Raw genomic sequence first — 20218 nt, 5'->3', positions numbered from 1 at the left:
TGCTGATGTGTGCCAGTTTAAATATTCTTCAATATTCAGGGGCTTCTAATGTTGTTAGATCTGCTGGCTGGAAAGAATTTATAGTAAGTTATATTACAGTGGGATGCGACAGCAACCAGGCCCTATGAGACTGATGAGCCAGATCAGAAATCCATTGCTTCAAAATAGTAATACTTGAACCCAGATTAGTCTTCAGCCAATTGCATCATTACTAGATATGGTAATTTGTGCTTCAATGACATCCAGACTGAACTACTGTGATGTGAACTACATGGGTGCAATCCTTGAAGAGCATTTAGAAACTATAGCTAGTTCAGAACACAGCTGCTAAAGTGTTAACTGCAGTGGACCACTTAAGAGTTTTGCACTTAAGTCACTAGGGGCAAAGCCCGTTGTCTCCAAGAATACAACGGGCGCTAGAGCTTGGCAGTGGGAAGAGTAAGGGGAGGAGTTGTCCAGTCTGTAAGGGCATGGGGTTGTCATGTGTGTTGTGTGGGAGGTTGTGGTGGCATGGTGGTAAATGAGGCCATGGGTGTGGAGATATGGGTGTCAAGAACCTGTGGTGTGGAATGTTCATTGATTGTGGGAGAGGACTGACCTTTGGGAATTGTGGCATAGTGGTTACAGATGAGCTTACCAGAGCCATGTCCTCAGATATGTGAAGGGAAAATCAGACTGGAGACTCTTCTTAGGGGAAGATTACATGGCAACCAATTCCCCACAGTTCTGCGTCATTTCCCTTCTTGTGTGAATGAGGCCACATTCACCGAAATGCCCCTCTGCCCTAATACACATAGGGTAGTCACAGTACACAGGTGTCCACCCTGATCCTTCTGTCTCCCATATTTTCACTGTTGGTGAAATGTTATGTGCCCACATGCTTCTTTCATGGTTGCTCCTTAGAAGAATGGATTTTTGTACCCTATTGCTTACTACCCAAAGGAGTCTCAAAGCGCTTTACAAACACCTTTTCCATTTGTCTCTCCACAATAGTCAACCTGTGAGGTATGTAGGGTTGTGAGAGATCTGAGAGAACTGGGAATGGGCCGCAGTGACCCAGCAGGCCTCAGGTGTCTCAAAGCATTTTCCAATCGTCTTCCCCTTCTCTCCCCATAGCAGACTCCCCATGAGGGAGGTGGGGTAGCGAGCCTCACAGGGCAGCTGGCAACCCTAAGAGGAAGACTGTCTGTGCACAGCAGTCTTGACCTTAGTAAGGTTTTTAATAATGTTTTTTTTATTTGCCAGGCCAAGGTTATTTGCCAGTTACTATTTCAGTTACGATGTGTCTCCAGACATTTACTTGTTCTCTATTTAGTTTCAGGCTGTAAATATTTATTTAGATCTTCCTGCGCTTTCCAGACTCACAGGACTGATGCTGGTCTGCCTGTCTGTGCCCCAGAATACAAACAGTTGCTGATAAGGGCTGGCCATAACCCATAGGCCAGGAGGGACACTCCTGCACCACTCCCTACCAACTGCAGGCAAAAATGGCTTATTTGAAGGCTGGACTCTGAGGCATTGTACGATTTTGAAGTCCCACCTCCAAACCTCCAGGAATATTTCCAACCCAGGGGTAGCCAACCTAAGGTGTGGCCTGGAGGGCTCCTGGAATTACAGCTCACCTGCAGAGTATAAAGATCAGCTCCCCAGGCAGAAAGCGCTACTTTGGACAGGGTTGTGGTAGAGAAGAAACATTTAAGGCTTCCCACACAGGTTGTTGTTGAATTGAAAGACTTGAGGCCTACTGCACAGGGTTGTTGTGCAGATAAAACAGGAGACAAAAGAGCCAGCTTCCTCTGCAGAATAACGCTGTGCAGTGGCCTCAAATCTGCAGAGAGTTGCAAAGAAGAAAGACACATGGCTTAGCTGTGTCTAACCCCCGGCCAGAGCAGTATTTTAAGTGAGAAGGGGCTTTTCTGTGGCCTCCCTGTCAGGCAACTGTTGGCAGAAGGGGAAAGTCCCCCCCTCAAAAGGAAGGCCCTCAGGCTTCCCTGCGTTGCTCTTGGAAAGGCCTCCTCCCCTCAGTCAGGGCCTGTCAGAGGCTCCTTCGCAGCAGGCCTGAAGGGGGGGCGGGACCTCTTGCCAGCTCTGTCAGGGTTCTGAGGCAATTTGCAGTTGGACATGACAGTTAGGACAGCCTTGGGGCGAAAAGGGCTGGCCCAGCCTGTCCAAGCCTCTGTTCTCACCCCCCTTGGCAGCCCTACTGACCTCCTCTCCCTTTGGTGGTCAGGAGCAGACTGGCAGCCAGACTGGGCTGGGTGAATGGAATTTTGGTCTGTCCTGGTGAGGGGCCAATAGGAAGGCACTTTGCGCGCCTCCCCATTGGCTGCTTGGCCCTGGATGGACACTCGGAGGGCCCAATCAGGAGCCGCTTTGCGGCTCCTGATTGGGCCCTCTGAGTTTTTATCCTGGACAGGGCCCGCCCTAACTCCTCCCCAGGTGGCCTTACTCTTTTATTTAATAGGACCCTGTCCTATTTAAAGATGGTTCACTTTTCTCTCCAATGGGACCCAAAGGGGCTTACAACCTTCTCACCTCTATTTTATCCTCACAACAACTCTGTCAGGGAGCTTAGGTTGAAGGGTGTGACCAACCCAAGGTCACCCAACTAGCTTCCACAGCAGAGTGCAGATTCAAAACTGGGTCTCCAAGACCCCTAGTCCAACACTCTAACAACCACACCATGTTGACTTTCTTAGTCCTGTTCTATATACTCTCACCATCTGACATGCAAAAGGTGGCAGTTCATTTCAAGGGCAGGAGCCCTGCCCACTGGAACAACCAGATACAAATCAGGCCATTCCACAGATGTTTTTAAAATTAAAAGAAAAATGTCTAGACATTTAGTCATAGATTTCCTACATATACCATAGTTACAGTAACCATTGAGTGATAGTTTTAGTTTCCATTTTGGTTGGATTTTCATAGTTGCATTGGATGTAAATATATATAAATATTTTAAAAAATACATCAATTAACAGATATAACCATGGTATGCATGAATTAAGATATCATCAATCAACCTTGCATGAGATGTCAATTAACCTGTTAATGAACAGACTGAACTAGAAAGTCCTGAGCCGGCCGCACATGTTCCCTTCCTCCATCCAACCTAGAAGTGTGCCCTGATTAAATGTACCCACTATCATTCTGATGTACTGGACATTTACTGGAATTCCCACATTGTAAGAATATGGCCATTTTGTTTGCAAATTAGAATGCCAAACAGACAAACCAAGGTTTTGTTATTTCATTTCTACACGGCTTCAAACTACTGTGTTAGTGATAATAAATTCATAATTTCCATGTATATATCTCTTTGAATTAAGCTGTCAATTTTACAATGCTTTTTATTCTGAAATTCAAGTTTCACCATTGTTTCATACAGAGATCAGCTTCAAAACAAAAAAAAAATTCAACTTAGAACACCTTTTGCTAAGTTAACAGTACAATCCTATTCATTTACAGCCCTCTAATTTCCTTTAGCTATCAGATCACACATACACACATCTATTCTTACACTGGCCTCTGCATTCTCTAGGGAGTTTGAAAACAATTAACACGTTCATTAGAGAGAGAGAGAGAGATGCTGAAAGGAATTATCAGGCACATGAAACCGCACATCAGCTCTCTTAATGTAGCCCTGTCACATGGGATCCTGATATTTCACAGCAGTTTTAATAGTAAAGAAATGCATACCAGGCAATGACCGAAGCCCACTTATGATCTCTTGTCTCCTGTGTTGCAATGAAATCCTGTCTTCAGACATCATCAAACCAAACATTACGAGAGATACAAACTGGCTAGTATAAGCCTGAAGATGAAGAAAGCAAATCAGTTCAATTGGCTCCCTGCTTTCTGCCAACACAATGGTTCATTCATATGCAGCACTAAACCTTAGTTGTTTGCTGTGCAAGAAAAAGTTTAAAACAATTCAAGTGCATGAGGAGGGGGAAGAAGGAGTGTGTGAGCATGAGGCCAAGACACAGCCAATCAAACACTGGTTTGCTGTTGCATGATAAATAACTCAGTAATGCAAAACAGGATGTTGTGGCACAACCCAGGAATATCATGCAAGCAATGCAATGCAGATATGCCAATGAATATGTTTAGGACAAGGAGACAGCAAGATATAACTTACCTTTGTGCTTGCCACACCAATTTCAGGCCCTGCATTGATATGTACACCACAGTCTGTTTCTCTGGATATTGAGCTTCCAACAGTGTTCGTAATTCCAACAGTCAGAGCTCCACGATCCTTGCAGTACCGTAAGGCCATCAGTGTATCAGCAGTTTCACCTTCAGTAGAAGAACACAAGGATACTGCTGCTGCTTAGCTATGAATTGATCTCAGTCAATTCAAGACCGATAAGAAAAAGACACATGGCTGAAAAAGTACTATTCATCCCTACATGAGAAGATCCTCCCAAACAGGCTGAGGCTTTTTGTGCTAATCTCCCATTTTAACTTAGATTTTTTTCTGGGGGGGGGGAGGGAAGAATAGACAGAAAGCAAAATATGACCATATGAGGTTTTTTTGTGGTAAAAATGTGACTCAATCATGGCAACAAAGAAACTTTATGAACATTTTAAAATGCAAGCTTAAATAGGTAAAATGGGAACAATTTGGGAACAACTAAAATATTCACTTAAAATGTAATTTGCATTTTCTGGAACATCCTCATTGGCTAAAGAAATGGCCATTGTAGATAAATGGCCATTGCTAGTACTATTGAAAAGGCAACAGTAAAAATGACGAAGACACAAGAAAAGAGGAAGGTTTCAAACTGATGCCCAATAGAAAACTAATGGGAGGAGGGAGGAGGCCAAAATATCTTCAATGGCAACAATTTCCTATGCTCTTATTCTAGCGAAAATTGTTCTACTCTGCATTTTGGATATCTTTTAGCTATTCTATCATTGAAGACTATGAAGATACTTATGGGCACAGAGTACCACTGATGAACTCTTAATGAGGAAAGAATGCTGTGGCCCAGGGACATTGTTCCTGCTTATAACAGTCTCTAAAAGCCTAGATGTTGCTCCTCAGTACAATAGCAGTTCATATTAATATGGCCTCAGGAACTCCTATTTACTAGCTAGATGGAATTAAGAAAATTATAGGTCATAATGCTTTTTGCATTTCTTTTTATATGCCCAAAATTATGTTTTTGTTTTGCTAAACACAGTTTAATAGCTCTCCTTGAGCCTTTAATTCACAGCTCTCCTTATGCACAAAGCTTTTTCTAAATGATGGGAAGGTGTTACAGCTCACATTAGAATGTAGTAAGAGCCCTGCTGGATCACACCAGTAGTCCATCTTGTTCAGCATCCTGTTTCAGCAACAAACCAGTTGCCCTGGAAGGCCAACAAACAGTGCAAAGGCAAAGGCCTTACCCAATGTTGCCTCCTACCACTATGTTTCCAAAGTTTACTACTACTGAATGTGGAAGCTCCCTTTACTAACCCTGGCTAGTATATAATGATGATGGGCATATTGTTCATGAATCTTATTAGCCTCTTTTAAAGCCATCAGTTCTCATGGCTGGGATGGAGGGCGGCATAGTATAGTCCAGTCTCATCAGACCACCAAGGAAGACTCTGTAGAATAAGGCAATTGCAAACTACCTCTGCTTTTCACTTGCCTTGAAAGTCCCTTGCTGGCATTGCCATAAGTGAGTTGTAACTTGAGTACACTTTACACAGAAATTCCAATAGTAATCATGGGAACAGAATTCTACAATTCAATTACTCATTTAAGTGAAAAAGTGCTTCCTTTTGTTATTTATTATTATAAAAAACCTATTTATTAGTAGTGTGGGTGTTTGTAGGTTCACACATCTGCCAGCTCTTGACTGTATGCACCCAGAAATCAACAAACAAATAAAAGGGTGAACTCACAGCAATTACATAAGCCCCAGTTTGAAATTTCACTGGCCTGGTCTTGTTTTTGAGAGTAAAAATTTTTTACCTCAGAGTGATTCTGAAGTAACAACAGTCAGGACTGCGCAGAGCAGTTACTGAACCAAGAGGGATCCAGAATAAAATGCCAAAAAACTTCCATTTCTAAAGAATTAGTTTGGGTCAAGATGAACAATATAAAACAAAATACAACTCACCAGACTGGCTGGTGAAAAAGCACACATCATCTCTAAATACAGGAGTATTTCGGTCCATAAAATCACTAGCAAGTTCCACCATCACAGGTAGCTCAGTAAGCTCCTCCAAGACTTGACGAGTCTATAATGATATGGCAAAGTATTGTTTATTTTATCTGGTAAATATAGTTTGCATGTCATTTTTACTTTGTACATAGCCTTGTGAGTAGTCTGCTGACAGTCTAAATTTTTTCTGAATAAATAAACAAGTACATGATGAGTTTGCAGTGTAAAGTTCTAACAAGGAATCTTTAACCGCTCCTAGCGGAGCGGATTAAATAATTCATTAAGGGCCCCGAGGGCAGGGCCTGTCCGTGATGAGGAAGGGTGCCGATAGGCCCTTTCTCCCGGACTGACAATCGGAGGGCCCAATCGGCAGGGGCTTTGAGCCTGCCGATTGGGGGGGGGGGGCCAGGACGAGCCGGATCCGGCTCATGTGCCGCCCCAAGCCTGCGCTGGCCCCAGACACTCCTGAACCCTGCTAGCGCCCGCTGCATTCAGAGTGCAGCAGGCTTATTTACTAGTATTAATATATTTAAAAAACTACCAGTTCCATGATACAGAAAGTCTTCCTAGCCGTCTGTAAGATATTCAAAGCATGTTCAACTTACAGCCACAGCAGCATGATAACTGGTCCCACAGCCAATAATGATCAATCTCCTGCACCTTCGGATTTCTTTCAAGTGGTCCTTCAAGCCTCCCAGAAGAACTGTAGTTTACACATACACACAGATAACTTTAGATCAGTTAAGGTTTCTGATGCAGAGTGAAGATAATGTTTTGTAGAATTAGAATGATGTACTTCCTCTGCCCGCCAAGTTACCTTGGTTAGTCTCAAAGTTCACTCTTCCTCTCATGGTATTGAAAATAGACTCTGGTTGTTCAAATATTTCCTTCTGCATAAAAGCACTGAAATTGCCTGTTTCCACAAAATAATGTTGTAAATTTTAATGGTTTTATTATTATAATATCTTAAAATACACATGAAATTTACAGCAGATCACCAGGGACAGGAAGTCAACAGGAAATAAAATAGCTGACAGTGGAAAGTTAGAGGCACAATATAGGGGGGATTAGATCTTTTTGCTTAATTCCACCTATGTAATTTTCCTAAACAGAAACCATAAGTAGGCAAAAAAAATCTTAAAACCTCTTTCATAAGAGGTGTGGCATACTCAAATGAAATCAAGGGAATGCAACATTTTGTAGTGACTAAACACCGCTTCCACCAAAACAATCCAGTTGTAATAGTCAGAATCTTAACAGCTAAAATGGGGCTGATGATCTTGCTTGAAATATGTATCCCAACACATCTAATTTTGATGACTCTGATATGCACAGGACTATTACACAGACATGGGGGCACCAGATTCCAGAAGTGATATTGATGTATTTGACAGCATACATATCACTCTCCTTCATTTCTTTTTCTTTCTGCCAGGTTCCTGTGCTGGTTTTACTGTGAATATGGTGCAAAATGGAAGATATGTGGGTTTTTTGTGAGAAAAGATGTCTTTATATGCTCTTGAACTAACTAAATCACCAACCTGCTTGCCTTTACCTTTCATGATCTGCTGCAGTTCCATTTGCAAGGTCTGTATGGCTCGAGATGAGTCATCGCTAGCTGAACGTTCTAGCCGATGAATAGAAAGTTTCCCTTCAGCCACGGCTGCAATGTCATCATCTTCTAGGAAAATGACTCTGTTGGTATGCTCAATTACAGCACTTTTTTGAGAGAAAAGGAAGCAAACAGAAGGATTAGAGACAATTTTTTTACAGTAGGGCATTTTTTGTCTGTTGTTCCTTTTGAAACTAGTTCCATGCACTTCATATAGCACTCTGTTTCTTACATAAATTCAGCAATGCTATTCCCACAGGCTAAACCCTGTGTACAGTAGGAAAAAAGTCCTACTGAGCACATTCCACTTCTCCCTACAATTTCCCTTTTGTTATTATGTTTTACAGCCTAATTATTTTGTTCTCCAGCAGCCATGGCATTCATGGATGAATGGTTAATTATCAGCTCTTTTTTTGGCTAGGTGTCCCAGATCCTAGTCTGGAAATTCCAATCACTATACTGGCTATGTCACGACACAGAAAAGAGATGTCAGAGAAAGCCCGGGAATCTAGTTTCCTGCTATTAATGTCATCTGAATTTTAGGCTGAAACAGCTTTCAGATGATGGCACTGGAGAATGACTGTAAAAATAACTGGAATTTCCAAGAAAGTAAATGTGTTCTACTTAAGGGCGAAGGATTAAGAGCAGCATATTTATATATAATTCAATTTGGATATCAATCGCAGAATCACAGAGTTGGAAGGGGCCATACAGGACATCTAGTCCAACTCCCTACTCAATCAGCCTAAAGTATCCAAGATAAGTCCAGCTGCTACTTAGAAACTGCCAATGTGAAGGAGCTCACTACCTCCTTAAGGCAGCCGATTTTACTGAACTACTCTCAACTGTAAACAATTTTTTTCCTGATATCTAGCTGGTATTTTTCTACACATAATTTAAAGCCATTACTGCAGGTCCCATCCTCTCCTGCCAACAGGAACCGCTCCCTGCCCTTCTCCAAATGACAGCCATCATGTACCCTCTCAACCAGGCTGAACATTCCCAAGTCCCTCAGCCTTTCCTCCTGGGCTTGGTCCCCAGGCCCCAGATCATCCCCATTGCTTTCCTCTGTACCCTCGCAATTTTGTCCACATCCTTTTTGAAATCAAAGAAATCCATCAATGCATTCTGCTCCTGGGCCTGTTTGCACCATTACCACTGTTACAATTATCAGTTAGTAGTATATATGGTTATTTATATGTTATGGTTTGTTTCTTGTATTGTTTATACATTTTATGTAAACCGCCTTGAGCCTCCGGGGAAGGTGGTATATAAATATAAAATAAAATAAAGAAAGAACTGTTCATGATACTCCATGTGCGATCTAACCAATGGGACTATGGGACTATGACATCTTGCAATTTTGATGTGATACTTCTGTTGATACAGTTCCAAGACGGCACGGAATTTGCCTTCTTTACCACCACATCACACTGTCTGCTCATATTTAGCTTACAGTCCACAAGTATCCCAAGATATTCACACACCCTGTTCCCTAGGATTGTACCTCCCACCCAGTACGCATGTTTCTCATTTTTGTGACCCAGATGAAGAACTCTGCACTTATCCTTATTGAATTGTATCTTGTTCTTATTTGCCCACTTTTCCAGCATGTTCAGAACTCAATCCCTGATCACAGTTGAAAGACAGGATACAAAGCTTCAATGCATACCAAAGGACTAGGTGGCAGAGTGCACACTCATCCACTGTGACTAGTGTGAAAACGAGCTCCCCGCCTCCCTGCCACTACACATGACCTGCAAAGTATGCCCCTGTACATCAGGCCATGGCATGGAAGCCTCCCTGCTTATCCAAACAGAGCATTGAGCAGCAAAGGCTAGAATAGCATACACAAGCTTCTCCAGCTTGGACTGTTCATAAGCTTTGGCCAACAGCAGCCTTACAGATCTTGCTGGATTACATTTCTCCACTAAATTACAAGGCTGGGGTCAAGGACCAGCTAAGCAGCATGGCATCATTGCTCGGCCAACTGACAGCTATTCAGTTACCTTGCATCTGAAGCAAAGAAAAATTCAACTGCTTTATCTCCAACAGCATGAAGGCAGGTAGAACTGTCTAGTCTTTTCATTCTTGTTTTACATATATTCTTTACATTTTCAATGTTACCTATCAAAAAACAAACATGCATGAGTAAAATGCACTCATATAAACAAAGAATGCCAATACCTGGAAACTGTTGTTTTTTTTCAAACTTAGTATCTCATAGGAATTACAAAAAAATATGGTAATTACCTCACTAAGGAAACATTATGATTCAGTCAAGTGGATAGCTGAATTGGTCTGAAGTAGCAGAACCAAGTTTGAGTCCAGAGACAATTTTAAGCCCAACAAAGTTTTCTTCAAGGTATAAGCTTACGTGGTATCTGAAGCGTGCATGCACATGAAAACTTATACCTTGAATAAAACTTTGTTGGTCTTCAAAGTGCCTCTGGATCCAAACTTTGTCATGCAGGAAAAATTAAGCACTTCTGTTGATTTCAGTGAGGGAAAACTATACATAGGCTTAACATTAGCTCAAATGTGCCCATGTGTTTATGAAAAAACAAGTTAATTTTCCTTTAGGATATATTCTTATATACTGTAACTTTTAGTGCTTCTAAACTTCAAGGTTTATAAATACAATCAATAGAGTAGCTTTAAAAGAACCATGGTTGTTAATGTAATTTCAGCCTAATTTCTACCAACAAAAATCCATTTACGGTTGATTCCTGCATAGTATAAAAGTAGCTAAATGATGACTTACATATTATATGAACCACCCTGTATTTTGACCATTTCTCTTTTTAAAAACACCTTTATAATTAGAGATAATCAAGCCACTACCAGCTCACACGTGGAGTCTTGCACGGAGCGGTCCTCTCCAATCTTGTTTAACATCTTTATGCACTCTCTTGCCCAACTAGTCCCAACGTTCGGGCTGGAATGCCACCAACATGTAGATGACACCCAGCTCTACCTCCTGATGGATGGCCGCCCTGATTCACCCCCAGAATCTTTAGCCAGATGCCTGGAAGCAGTGATGAGATGGCTTAAGCAGAGTCATCTGAAGCTCAACCCTTCAAAGACAGAGGTCCTGTGGCTGGGTAGGAAGAGTGTAAGCAAGGAACTGTGATTGCCCTACCTGGACAGAGTGCAGCTGATAGTAGCTCACTCTGCCAGAAACCTGGGTGTGATCCTGGACGCCTCCTTCTCTATGGAGGTACAGATAATAAGAGTAATATGGCTGGCATTCCATCACCGTCGCCAAGCCAAGCTATGAGTACCCTACTTGGTCCTGGAACACCTAGCCACAGTGACCCATGTGACAGTCACCTCTAGACTGGATTTCTGCAACTCGCTCTACATGAGCATACCCTTATCCCTGATCCAGAAACCACAACTGGTCCAGAATGCAGCAGCCAGGATTCTTACTAATATACCATGGATATCCCACATACAGCCTATACACCAACAGCTGTACTGGTTACCAGGTGAATCCAGGATCAAGCTTAAGATCTTGGTAATCACCTTTAAGGCCATACAGAGAGGGACCGCCTCTCTGCCTATGCCCCCCAAAAGCACTATGTACCAACTGGCTGTGGATCCCTGGCACCAAGGAGGGATGGCCTCAACCAGAGCCAGATAATCCTCTGTCCTCACCCCCACAGTGGCATGAGCTCCCAGAATAAATCTGGGCCCTGCTGGAGGTGGCACAGTTCTGCAGGGCCTGCAAAATGGAGCTCTTCTGCCAGGCATCCAGAACCCCCCTCTTCAGAGATGCCCATCAGGTACACCATGGGGCATACTGCACTGACTAATCTGTGGGGTTGCAGTTGATATAATAACTATCAGTTATCAATCATGTTATTATTGCTGTTACCAGTGTTATTATTAATTGTAGCTACCGAACCTATATTGTATTTACTTGATAGTTTCCTTATAAATTGTCTTGAGTTGCAAGGGAAGGGCGGTAGGTAGGTAGGTAAATAAATAAAAGCTTTAACAACTTACATGTTCTATACAAGACAGGAATTTGTTCAGTGGAAAGCTTAGATTCACTGCGAACTCCAATAAGTAGAGGACTCCCCCTTCTGTCAAATAGTGAAATCACAGGTTAGTTACAAATATTTTATGAGGGATGTTTCTATTGAATTAGAATATTTGTATCTCACTTTCCCTCAGCTCAAGGTAGAAAGCAACTACTGCTGTTTCACAGAGAGAGAGCCATTCCACTGGCAATCTCTCATGTGCAATCCCATGTATTGGTAGAAAAACAAATTGGGTGAATTTATAGACTAGTTTTTAATTAGGAAAATTCACAGGATACACCCCACTTCCTTTTGTGCACAAAAGACATTTACCAACCTGGTAGCAACAGCTTCTCCTGGATAGTGGATACTTTTGAAAACCAGTGCAAAAGCTCCTTCCTGAAGGAAAAAGAAAAAAAGAAAAACCACTCTACATTAACATTTGAAAAAGTGGAATGGTAACAACAGTATTGAAAGAAAGGTGTATGTTCACATCTTAGCCTGCTGCACTCTCTTCCCAAAATATCTCTTTGTCAGTCTTTATTGCTTGAAAGTCACTTTCACAAATAAAGCAGAGCAAAATAAAAATTCAAAAATACTGCCAATCAGCTATTAGATGTATGTATATGAACATAGTGGGACTTTTTAATTGGCTTTTAATTAAGTCATGTCTAATATAAGTTCGTTGAGCCTCTCAGCCTTTTTAGCAGTTTCCATTTGTTTTAATGTCATTATGTTTGCCATTCAATTTTAATTTTAAAAATTGTCTTATGGCCTGCTACATCAAAACTATAAAAAGTGGTTTATAAATACTTGCAAGTATAAATACTTCCAATGGCTCATAGGATCCAACCTTTTATACTTTAACACAATACAGCTTTAATCAATATGGGGGGGTCCCCCACTCACCAACTGCTGAATTACTCTCTCAACCAAGGCAGAGAAGCTTATGTCTTCCATCTCATTGTTATCATACACATACTTGATCAGCTTTGGAATAGTTTCAGTATCAGTTTCAGATTCAAACTCATAGCCTTTGGTCTCCTGGAATGGTTTAAAGGAAAAATATAACATGAATTTTTCTTTGCTCAAGTTATTTAAATCCACAATTTGTACCCCAAAACACAAAAATATCCATTTAGCTTTATCACCACTTTCTAAAGCCATAGAACAAAGCTACACATAGACACATTTAAATACATGACTGCAGCAGTATGAAATTAATGGCACCTCATAATAATCAGATATTATGGGGTTTCTTTAAGGAGATGTATCGCATTGCACACACATACACGCCACATTAGTTATTTGCTGTTTTCACCTACTTTCTCCCAATCTGCCAGTGAGAAAAAGGACCTGGATGGGGGGGGGGGGGAGTTGAGGAAGTATCTGGAATTCATTTTAACTATGCTCATGGTACTCTGGCATGACAAAGGACAGGCAAAGATCGATCTTCCCAAAAAGTCCACATGAGAAAGCTGAGCAAGAGACAGCATTGAGACATTATACTAGCATTTGAGTAATTCATTTATTATACACTTACCAAAAACTTCCTTAAGTCTTTGTAATTTGTAATGATCCCATTGTGAATAACGACAAATTCTGAAGGTAATAAGAACAATAAAGGGAATGAGGTGACAATAAACCACAAAGGTGTAATTTTTAAAAAGCACCTGACTCTTCTAAATGCCCATTTTAATATGTAATTTTTGCAGTCTATTTCTTGTTTATTTTCTCAACAAGTCTGTCAGTTAAGTCACCATCACTAGATCAAAGATTTTGGCTTGTCTGTTAAAGGTTGAGGAAAAATTACATACAAGGAATCCTGTTTATAAAAGGCACGCTTGAACCAGACTGTCATGTTTCAGATATGCTGGGGCTGCACCTTGGGAAAATGAAAAATTCCATTGTTTTAGTGAAAATCTCTCTTTTATTTATTTGGATTTTTATACCGCCCATTCTTTGGAGCTCTGGGCGGTTCTGTCACTTCTGACTGAAGTGTACACATATTTCAGAGCCAGTTCCTGAGAATTTCGATTCAAACACCTTCAGATTTCTTTTTAACGTAATGTACCTACCATTACTTTTATCTGATCGCTGTGGGTGACAGTTCACAGCATTTGGTACTCCGTGGGTCGCCCAGCGAGTGTGAGCAATGCCAAAATGTGTCTCAAAATCTGCCTTTAAATCCAAACCACCTTGTTCTGTGTAATAGAAAAAACAAAGTTTAAACATCTTCATGATCAAACTAAAATTAGAAATTAACAAGGTCTCTTTGGAGTATAAAGTATAAGGAATTTGTAAATTTCAGAACTCAGGTAAAAGAATTGCTTCTTTATTTGTAACATGACCTTACATTTCTAAGTTTGAAAATTGGGTAATTCAGTTAGCTGTAATTAGTTCAGCAAAAGTAACAGGAAAGAATTGAGATGACATCAGACACACTCATGCAACCAAGTTCAACCCAGAAGTGAATGTGATGGCTGGAGAATGAATCACATTTGCCTAGCAACAAAGCACAATATATCAAATACTGGAAAAATGCAAGTAACAGGGAAGCCGCCTGGACTCTGTATACTACATGGGCAAAAATACATTTGATGTGCAAAATAATGACTGGTAAGCACTTTAAATAAATGGAAGCTGTAGAAATATGATTTTTTTGCTGCATAGTGAATAGTCAGCAGCAATATCACTGTTTTCCACATAACGTAAGAAAAATCTTGCTTCAGGGAACTTAGATGAAACATCAATAGTGTGCTCCAAAGTCTGTCCTCTTTCCAATCTGTTATTTACTTCTGCAGAGCATAAACCACACTACTGGCCAATTTGTGGCTCACATGTCAAGCCAGTCTTAGAAGGGTGGTTTAGAAATGTAATAAATAATAATAAGTAGAAATGTCAGCAGGGGGTTGTGGTATATTTGGACAGAAGCAGAAAAGACCCTTTACAAGGTCACTCTTAGGCATTCATTCATTCATTCATTCATTCATTCATTCATTCATTCACAAAAAATATATCCTGCCCTTCTACCTTCCCAGGGGCCACCAACAAACATGATAAAATAACATTTTAAAAATTTAAAATCAGCTCTCCTCAAACACTCACACAGACAACATTAAAGCAATTAAAAGCAGAGTTAAAATATAGGCAAACACATAAAAACAACAATTAAATACTAGTCAGGAAAGAGGGATTACCATGGAACACCAAAAGAAAGAGAAAAGTCATCACCCCCTGGCAGAAGATGACATCAGAAGGGGCTTTGTGGGACCCAATGACCAGCAGATACAGCCCCTGAGGATCTTCTTTCCATTGGAAAAATAATGCAGCAAAGGTAGGGAACTGAATTGTAGCTGAGTCGAGCGACTCACAAGCCTAACCACCTCTGAATGGACAGCTATCCAAAAACTGGAAGGCCAGCCCTTGGTCACCCAGTAAGGCTACCCAATTCATTTGAATTAGAATAGCCCTACCTAAGCGAGCACAGGTGTGACGTAATCATTGTTGGATCACTTCCCCCACTGAAGTAGAAGGGTCTCTCCTGGGTTGCCACCTGTGTAGCCTTCTGGTAAGGGCACCCAAAGTAGGGCCTCCAAACATTATCAAAGTGATTGAGTGGGTTCATAAGGGCAGTTCTTCAGGTATGCTGGTCCCAACCCATATAGAGCTTTGAATATCAAGACCTGAACCTTGAACTGTGCCTGGAAACATACTGAAAAGCCAGCATAGGTGGGCCAAGACTAGAATAATACAGTTCATATAATCCACTCAACAACTAAAGTTTTCAAATACTTTCTAAGGGCAGACCTGTTCAGAGCACATTGCAGTAGGTATAATCAGGGCATACACCACAGTTATCAAATCTTTTCTGCCAGGAAGGGCTACAGTGGGCTAACCAGTTGAAGCAGGTAAAAAGCACTCCTTTCCATGCTGCTACCTGCTTATCCAGCAGTAGATCTGGCTTCGAGATGACCTCCAGATTATGGACCTGCTCCTTCATGGGGAATATAATGCTATCTAGAGCAGATGATATCTTAAATTCTAGGTCAGACCATCTTGTCCACTAGTAGTACTTCTGTCTTGTCTGAACAAGATTAAAAAGCACTTAGTTAGTTGGTGCCATGCTGATACGGGATGAGAACGTTCCAATTTTCAGCAGCTCTGGATATTATAAAAATTCAATACTAGATCATAACTACTACTAAAATAGAATAAAGTTTGAGTCCAACAAAGTTAAATTATAGGTATAATCTTTTCTGCATGCACATTAAAGCTTATACCCAGAATTAAACTTCGTTGGTCTTAAAGATGCCACTCAAACTTTGTTCTGCTGCTTCAGAACAACATGGATACTCTCCTGAATGTACCACTGAGATGGTAGATTTCTATGTAAAAATATGCTTAAAGTCAGTCTCAATGTCAGGCCTACATAACTTTTCATACTTACTTTGCAACTCCTCATCAAGAGCCTTGACTTTCCCTCTTTTCTTGACTAATTTGATATACCTTTCCTTGTCTTCATTATTATTCCCATCAATTGCAACACCTGAAACACAGAACATCTTATTGTACAACCTCATGTAAAGTTATGAGAACTATATGGAAGTGGCAAGGCTATTTGTCAGTATTTGCACAGTGAGATGTGTAGATGACAGGCTTCCTAAGGTTAAGCTCTTGCCTGGCTATGGATAATTTTGCCTAAAACTAAATTACGACCTCAATAGTTTTATTTTTTCTTTAAGCCAAATTGTAAGCTACCATTCAAAGAAATAAACTCCCCCCCATTCAATCATTGTTATTAAACGCTGCTGACCTTCTGAAGTCACCCAAGTAGAAGTTACAGAAATGACCTTAACGCATATTAATGCAAGCTTTTCAAAATCAGCTCCAAAGCATAGCAGCAATGTCTAAGGTACACTTCAACTGGCTATGAATTTAAAATATTAAATATAGATTACCATAGATTCAATTATTAAACCCTCTAAAGCAGTGGTCCCCAACTTTTTTATCACCAGGGACCGGTCAATGCTTGACAAATTTACTGAGGCCTGGGGGGGTTAGTCTTTTGCTGAGGGACGTCGCTGCCACCACCTGAGCCCTGCTCCATTTGCTTCCCCTCTGGCACCCCTGACTTCCCGCCACCTTCTGGGGGGCGCTGCCAGCAGCAGCTGCGCAGTGCCACGCCGAGGGGCAGCCCCAACCATGGCGACTTCCAGAGAGCACCAAAGGTGAGCCAGCAGCAGAGTGGCAGGGCAGCCCCCGAGGCAGCAGCGGGAGGAGGACGAGGAGGAGCCGCTGCCCGGTACCAATTGATCTACGGACCAGTATCGGTCCCCGGACCGGGGGTTGGGGACCACTGCTCTAAAGCATGAAAAAGAGTTGGGTTTTATACCCCACTTTTCACTAGCTGAACAAGTCCCAAAGCAACTTACAAACATCTTTCCCTTCCTCTCCCCACAATAGACACCCTGTGAGGTAGGTGGAGCTGAGAGAGCTGTATGAGAACTGCTATGATTCTATGATTCAACTATGAGAACAGACCATGACCAACCCAAGGTCACCCAGCTAACTGCATCGGGAAGAGGGGAATAAAACCCGATTGGAGTCCATTGTTCTTAACCACTAAACCCCAAATGAAAAATAGTCCTACCAAAACGTGAAGAGTGATTCATGATGTAAGACATTTGAAATTCAAAGTGTTGTTCTCACACATTTCTTTAGTAACAACCCATGCATAGTAAAGAAAAGAATACTTAAAGATTACTTGGGACTGACCTCTGAAGTTGCTGATCTATTAGAGGGCAATGATACAATTAGATACAAAGAGCTGCCACCACACTTTCACTTCTCTCCTTCATTCCCCCTATTTTACTGTCAGCAAGAGAGGAAGGTAATGGGCAGCAGCTGATTAAAGAATCATAATTACATGTAGATAGGCTTAGATGCATTCCTCAGGGCCTCCAGTTAAGGAGGTAGCAGGGCTGGAAAAGACTTGTGCCTAAGACAGTGGTTCTCAACCTAGGGGTTGGGACCCTTTTAGGGGTCAAATGACCCTTTCACAGGGCTCGCAGCAGGGCAAGCAGCTTGCCCAGAGGAGCGCCATCAACACAACAGCCTTGCGAGGCAGATCGAGATAAGAGCGTTAGTCTGTCTGGAGCAGCGGAAAACAGCGAGATCGGCATGGTGGGACATAACTCAACTGAGAAACCCCGGTAAAAAACCCAATTCATATATAATTATGAACAATTGATCTTCAATCCATTGGTCAGATTTGATTTAATTTCTGTGAAAGAACACTTGCATAATCTTATGGTTGGGGGTCACCACAACATGAGGAATTGTATTAAAGGGTCACAGCATTAGGAAGGTTGAGAACCACTGGCCTAAGAAGTGTGGAAGTACTGAAATAAGTGGCCAAAGTATCGACTACACTTAACATCCTATAGGTTGGAATCATGAGATGTCCACAAGACCCCATGTGCTGGATTGCTAAGTCCAAAGAGCTACAGTGTTATTTATTTTTAGAAGGTTCTGCTGCTAAGGCACAGGTGTAGAGAGCAAGCGTACCACACTTTCTGCCTCTTTGCTGCTAAGGCACAGGTGTAGAGAGCAAGCGTACCACACTTTCTGCCTCTTTGCTCACACATCAAGAGGAACACTGGGATAGTATCTTCCATAAAATCACTTAGATGTGCAGAAACTTCCTTTTCTAGAACATGCAGATGCACATACTCTGGCTCCTCCTCTTCTGGTCACATCACTCAGATTTCCTCTCTAAAGTCATGAGTTTGCAGTGCAGCGGGCCCCCATTTCTGCATAGCCCCAGGTCTGAAAAGGTTGAAGGCTACCTGCCTAACAGGACAAAGGAAACTTCATACATTATGTTCAAGGACAACTAATGATGTGAGGCAGGGGCTGGACAATGTACAACCTGTCCTGTATCATCATACATTTTTTGACCTAAATATAATGATGAAGAAAGGGAAATGAGGGTGACAGCTCTATATCTCAAAAATCTCCCTCCACACACACACACTATAAAAATGTTTGTGTTGGAAGTGGTGCTAAGGCAGTAACTGCAAACATTAATATGTACACGATAGTTTACATACCTGCAGAGTCATAACCTCTGTATTCTAGTCTTTGTAGTCCTTTTATTAGAGTTTCAAATATCTCTTTCCTGGTCCGAGGCACTTTGTAGTTCAGATAACCAAAGATTCCTGTTGGAGATGGAGTTGTGAAGAGAAGAAAGAAAAGCATATACTTTAATTGGTTTGTGTGATATATTCAGAAGTTAAAAATAAAGTACTGTGAAGTCAAGTGCTAAGAATCGTTTTTCCAACTAATCAAATTTTGTCTCAGGATTTTTTTTTCTTGTGCTCAGAGGGCTTTTCTTGCTCAGACAACTTATTTAATTTTTAAAAATATCTATTTGACATAATAAAATATATACATATTAAAAAGAGTATATATTATAGATGCAAGGCAAGCATATAGACCTAAGCCATAAAAATCTTGTGAAAATAACAGCCCTTATCTCTCACATTGTCCATTCTCTGAACAATCCTTGACTGTAATGAGTCTAACCTGGAAGTACCTTGGTAGGCCATTCATTTCCCCAGTGTATGGGCCTGTTTTACATTCATCAGCCAATGAGTTTGAGGCCTGTTTTTTGCTTCCATTTCTTAGCAAGGACCATTCTGGTTGTGGCAATATGTAAACCATGAAGGTTACATGCTCTATTTATGTTGCAAGCCACTTTGAATTTCATAAGGAAGAAAGGCAGCTAACACAGAAATCCTGAGGGTGGGAGCAAAAGCATATAGGCAGCCAACGAGGTGCTATGCTGCCATATCTCATAATGGCATGGAACAATGCTGCACCAGCAGAAAAACAGGTGGGCCCAAGTGTGTGGCAGGCCTTGGACAATTCTCTAAGCAAACTTTTCCCAGGAACACCCCTCAGAACAGGCGGAAAACAAAAACCACAGTGTAGCCCATACAACAGGAAAGAGAAAGTATCCAATTTAACATGAGCACCTCCACCTATAAGCCCTGGTGTAAAACACAGTGCCAACCGTAACAGCCAATCATTCTCCCTTCCCAATAGCAGCCAAAATTTCCAAAATATCCAAAATTTCTGCCTTCCACTACTCTCTCAGCATTGGAATCAAACCAGCAGTCCTAGCCATGCTACTCCACAGCCTTTCCACTGAGTCATGTCTATCTTTACAATGTTCTCTCCAACATGGCTGGTGGTGATATCAGCTGCAGTGGAGTGCTTAATACCTGATGGCATGACTCCTTTGCATCTGCCTTCTTGGCCCAGTGGTTAGAATGCTGGACTGGAGTGTAGAGACTGTGGGTTTTAGCTTGGCCTCTTTTCAAAAACTTCATAGAATCATAGAGTTG

At 41.5% G+C, this 20218-nt stretch overlaps 1 protein-coding gene across 2 annotated transcripts in view; it reads right to left on the bottom strand.

Moving 5' to 3' along the window:
- The window catches only part of GFPT2 (glutamine--fructose-6-phosphate transaminase 2), a 43154-nt gene that overhangs the window by 10709 nt on the left and 12227 nt on the right, over positions 1–20218 (bottom strand). For both annotated transcript variants that reach the window (XM_077326672.1, XM_077326670.1), the window contains exons 2-15: positions 18920–19027; positions 16255–16353; positions 13883–14008; positions 13348–13406; positions 12714–12848; positions 12142–12203; positions 11788–11867; positions 9786–9903; positions 7720–7883; positions 6982–7077; positions 6770–6867; positions 6120–6240; positions 4142–4299; positions 3700–3814 (exon numbers count right to left, since the gene is read on the bottom strand). In XM_077326672.1, coding sequence (XP_077182787.1) covers positions 3700–3814; positions 4142–4299; positions 6120–6240; positions 6770–6867; positions 6982–7077; positions 7720–7883; positions 9786–9903; positions 11788–11867; positions 12142–12203; positions 12714–12848; positions 13348–13406; positions 13883–14008; positions 16255–16353; positions 18920–19027 — 1539 coding nt within the window. The remainder of the gene's footprint in view (positions 1–3699; positions 3815–4141; positions 4300–6119; positions 6241–6769; positions 6868–6981; positions 7078–7719; positions 7884–9785; positions 9904–11787; positions 11868–12141; positions 12204–12713; positions 12849–13347; positions 13407–13882; positions 14009–16254; positions 16354–18919; positions 19028–20218) is intronic.

Source organism: Paroedura picta, chromosome 3 (assembly GCF_049243985.1).
Source record: "Paroedura picta isolate Pp20150507F chromosome 3, Ppicta_v3.0, whole genome shotgun sequence".
Taxonomy (NCBI): Eukaryota; Metazoa; Chordata; class Lepidosauria; order Squamata; family Gekkonidae; genus Paroedura; species Paroedura picta.
Note: the sequence above shows the minus strand (reverse complement) of the source record. Positions and strands in the feature narration are given on the sequence as shown.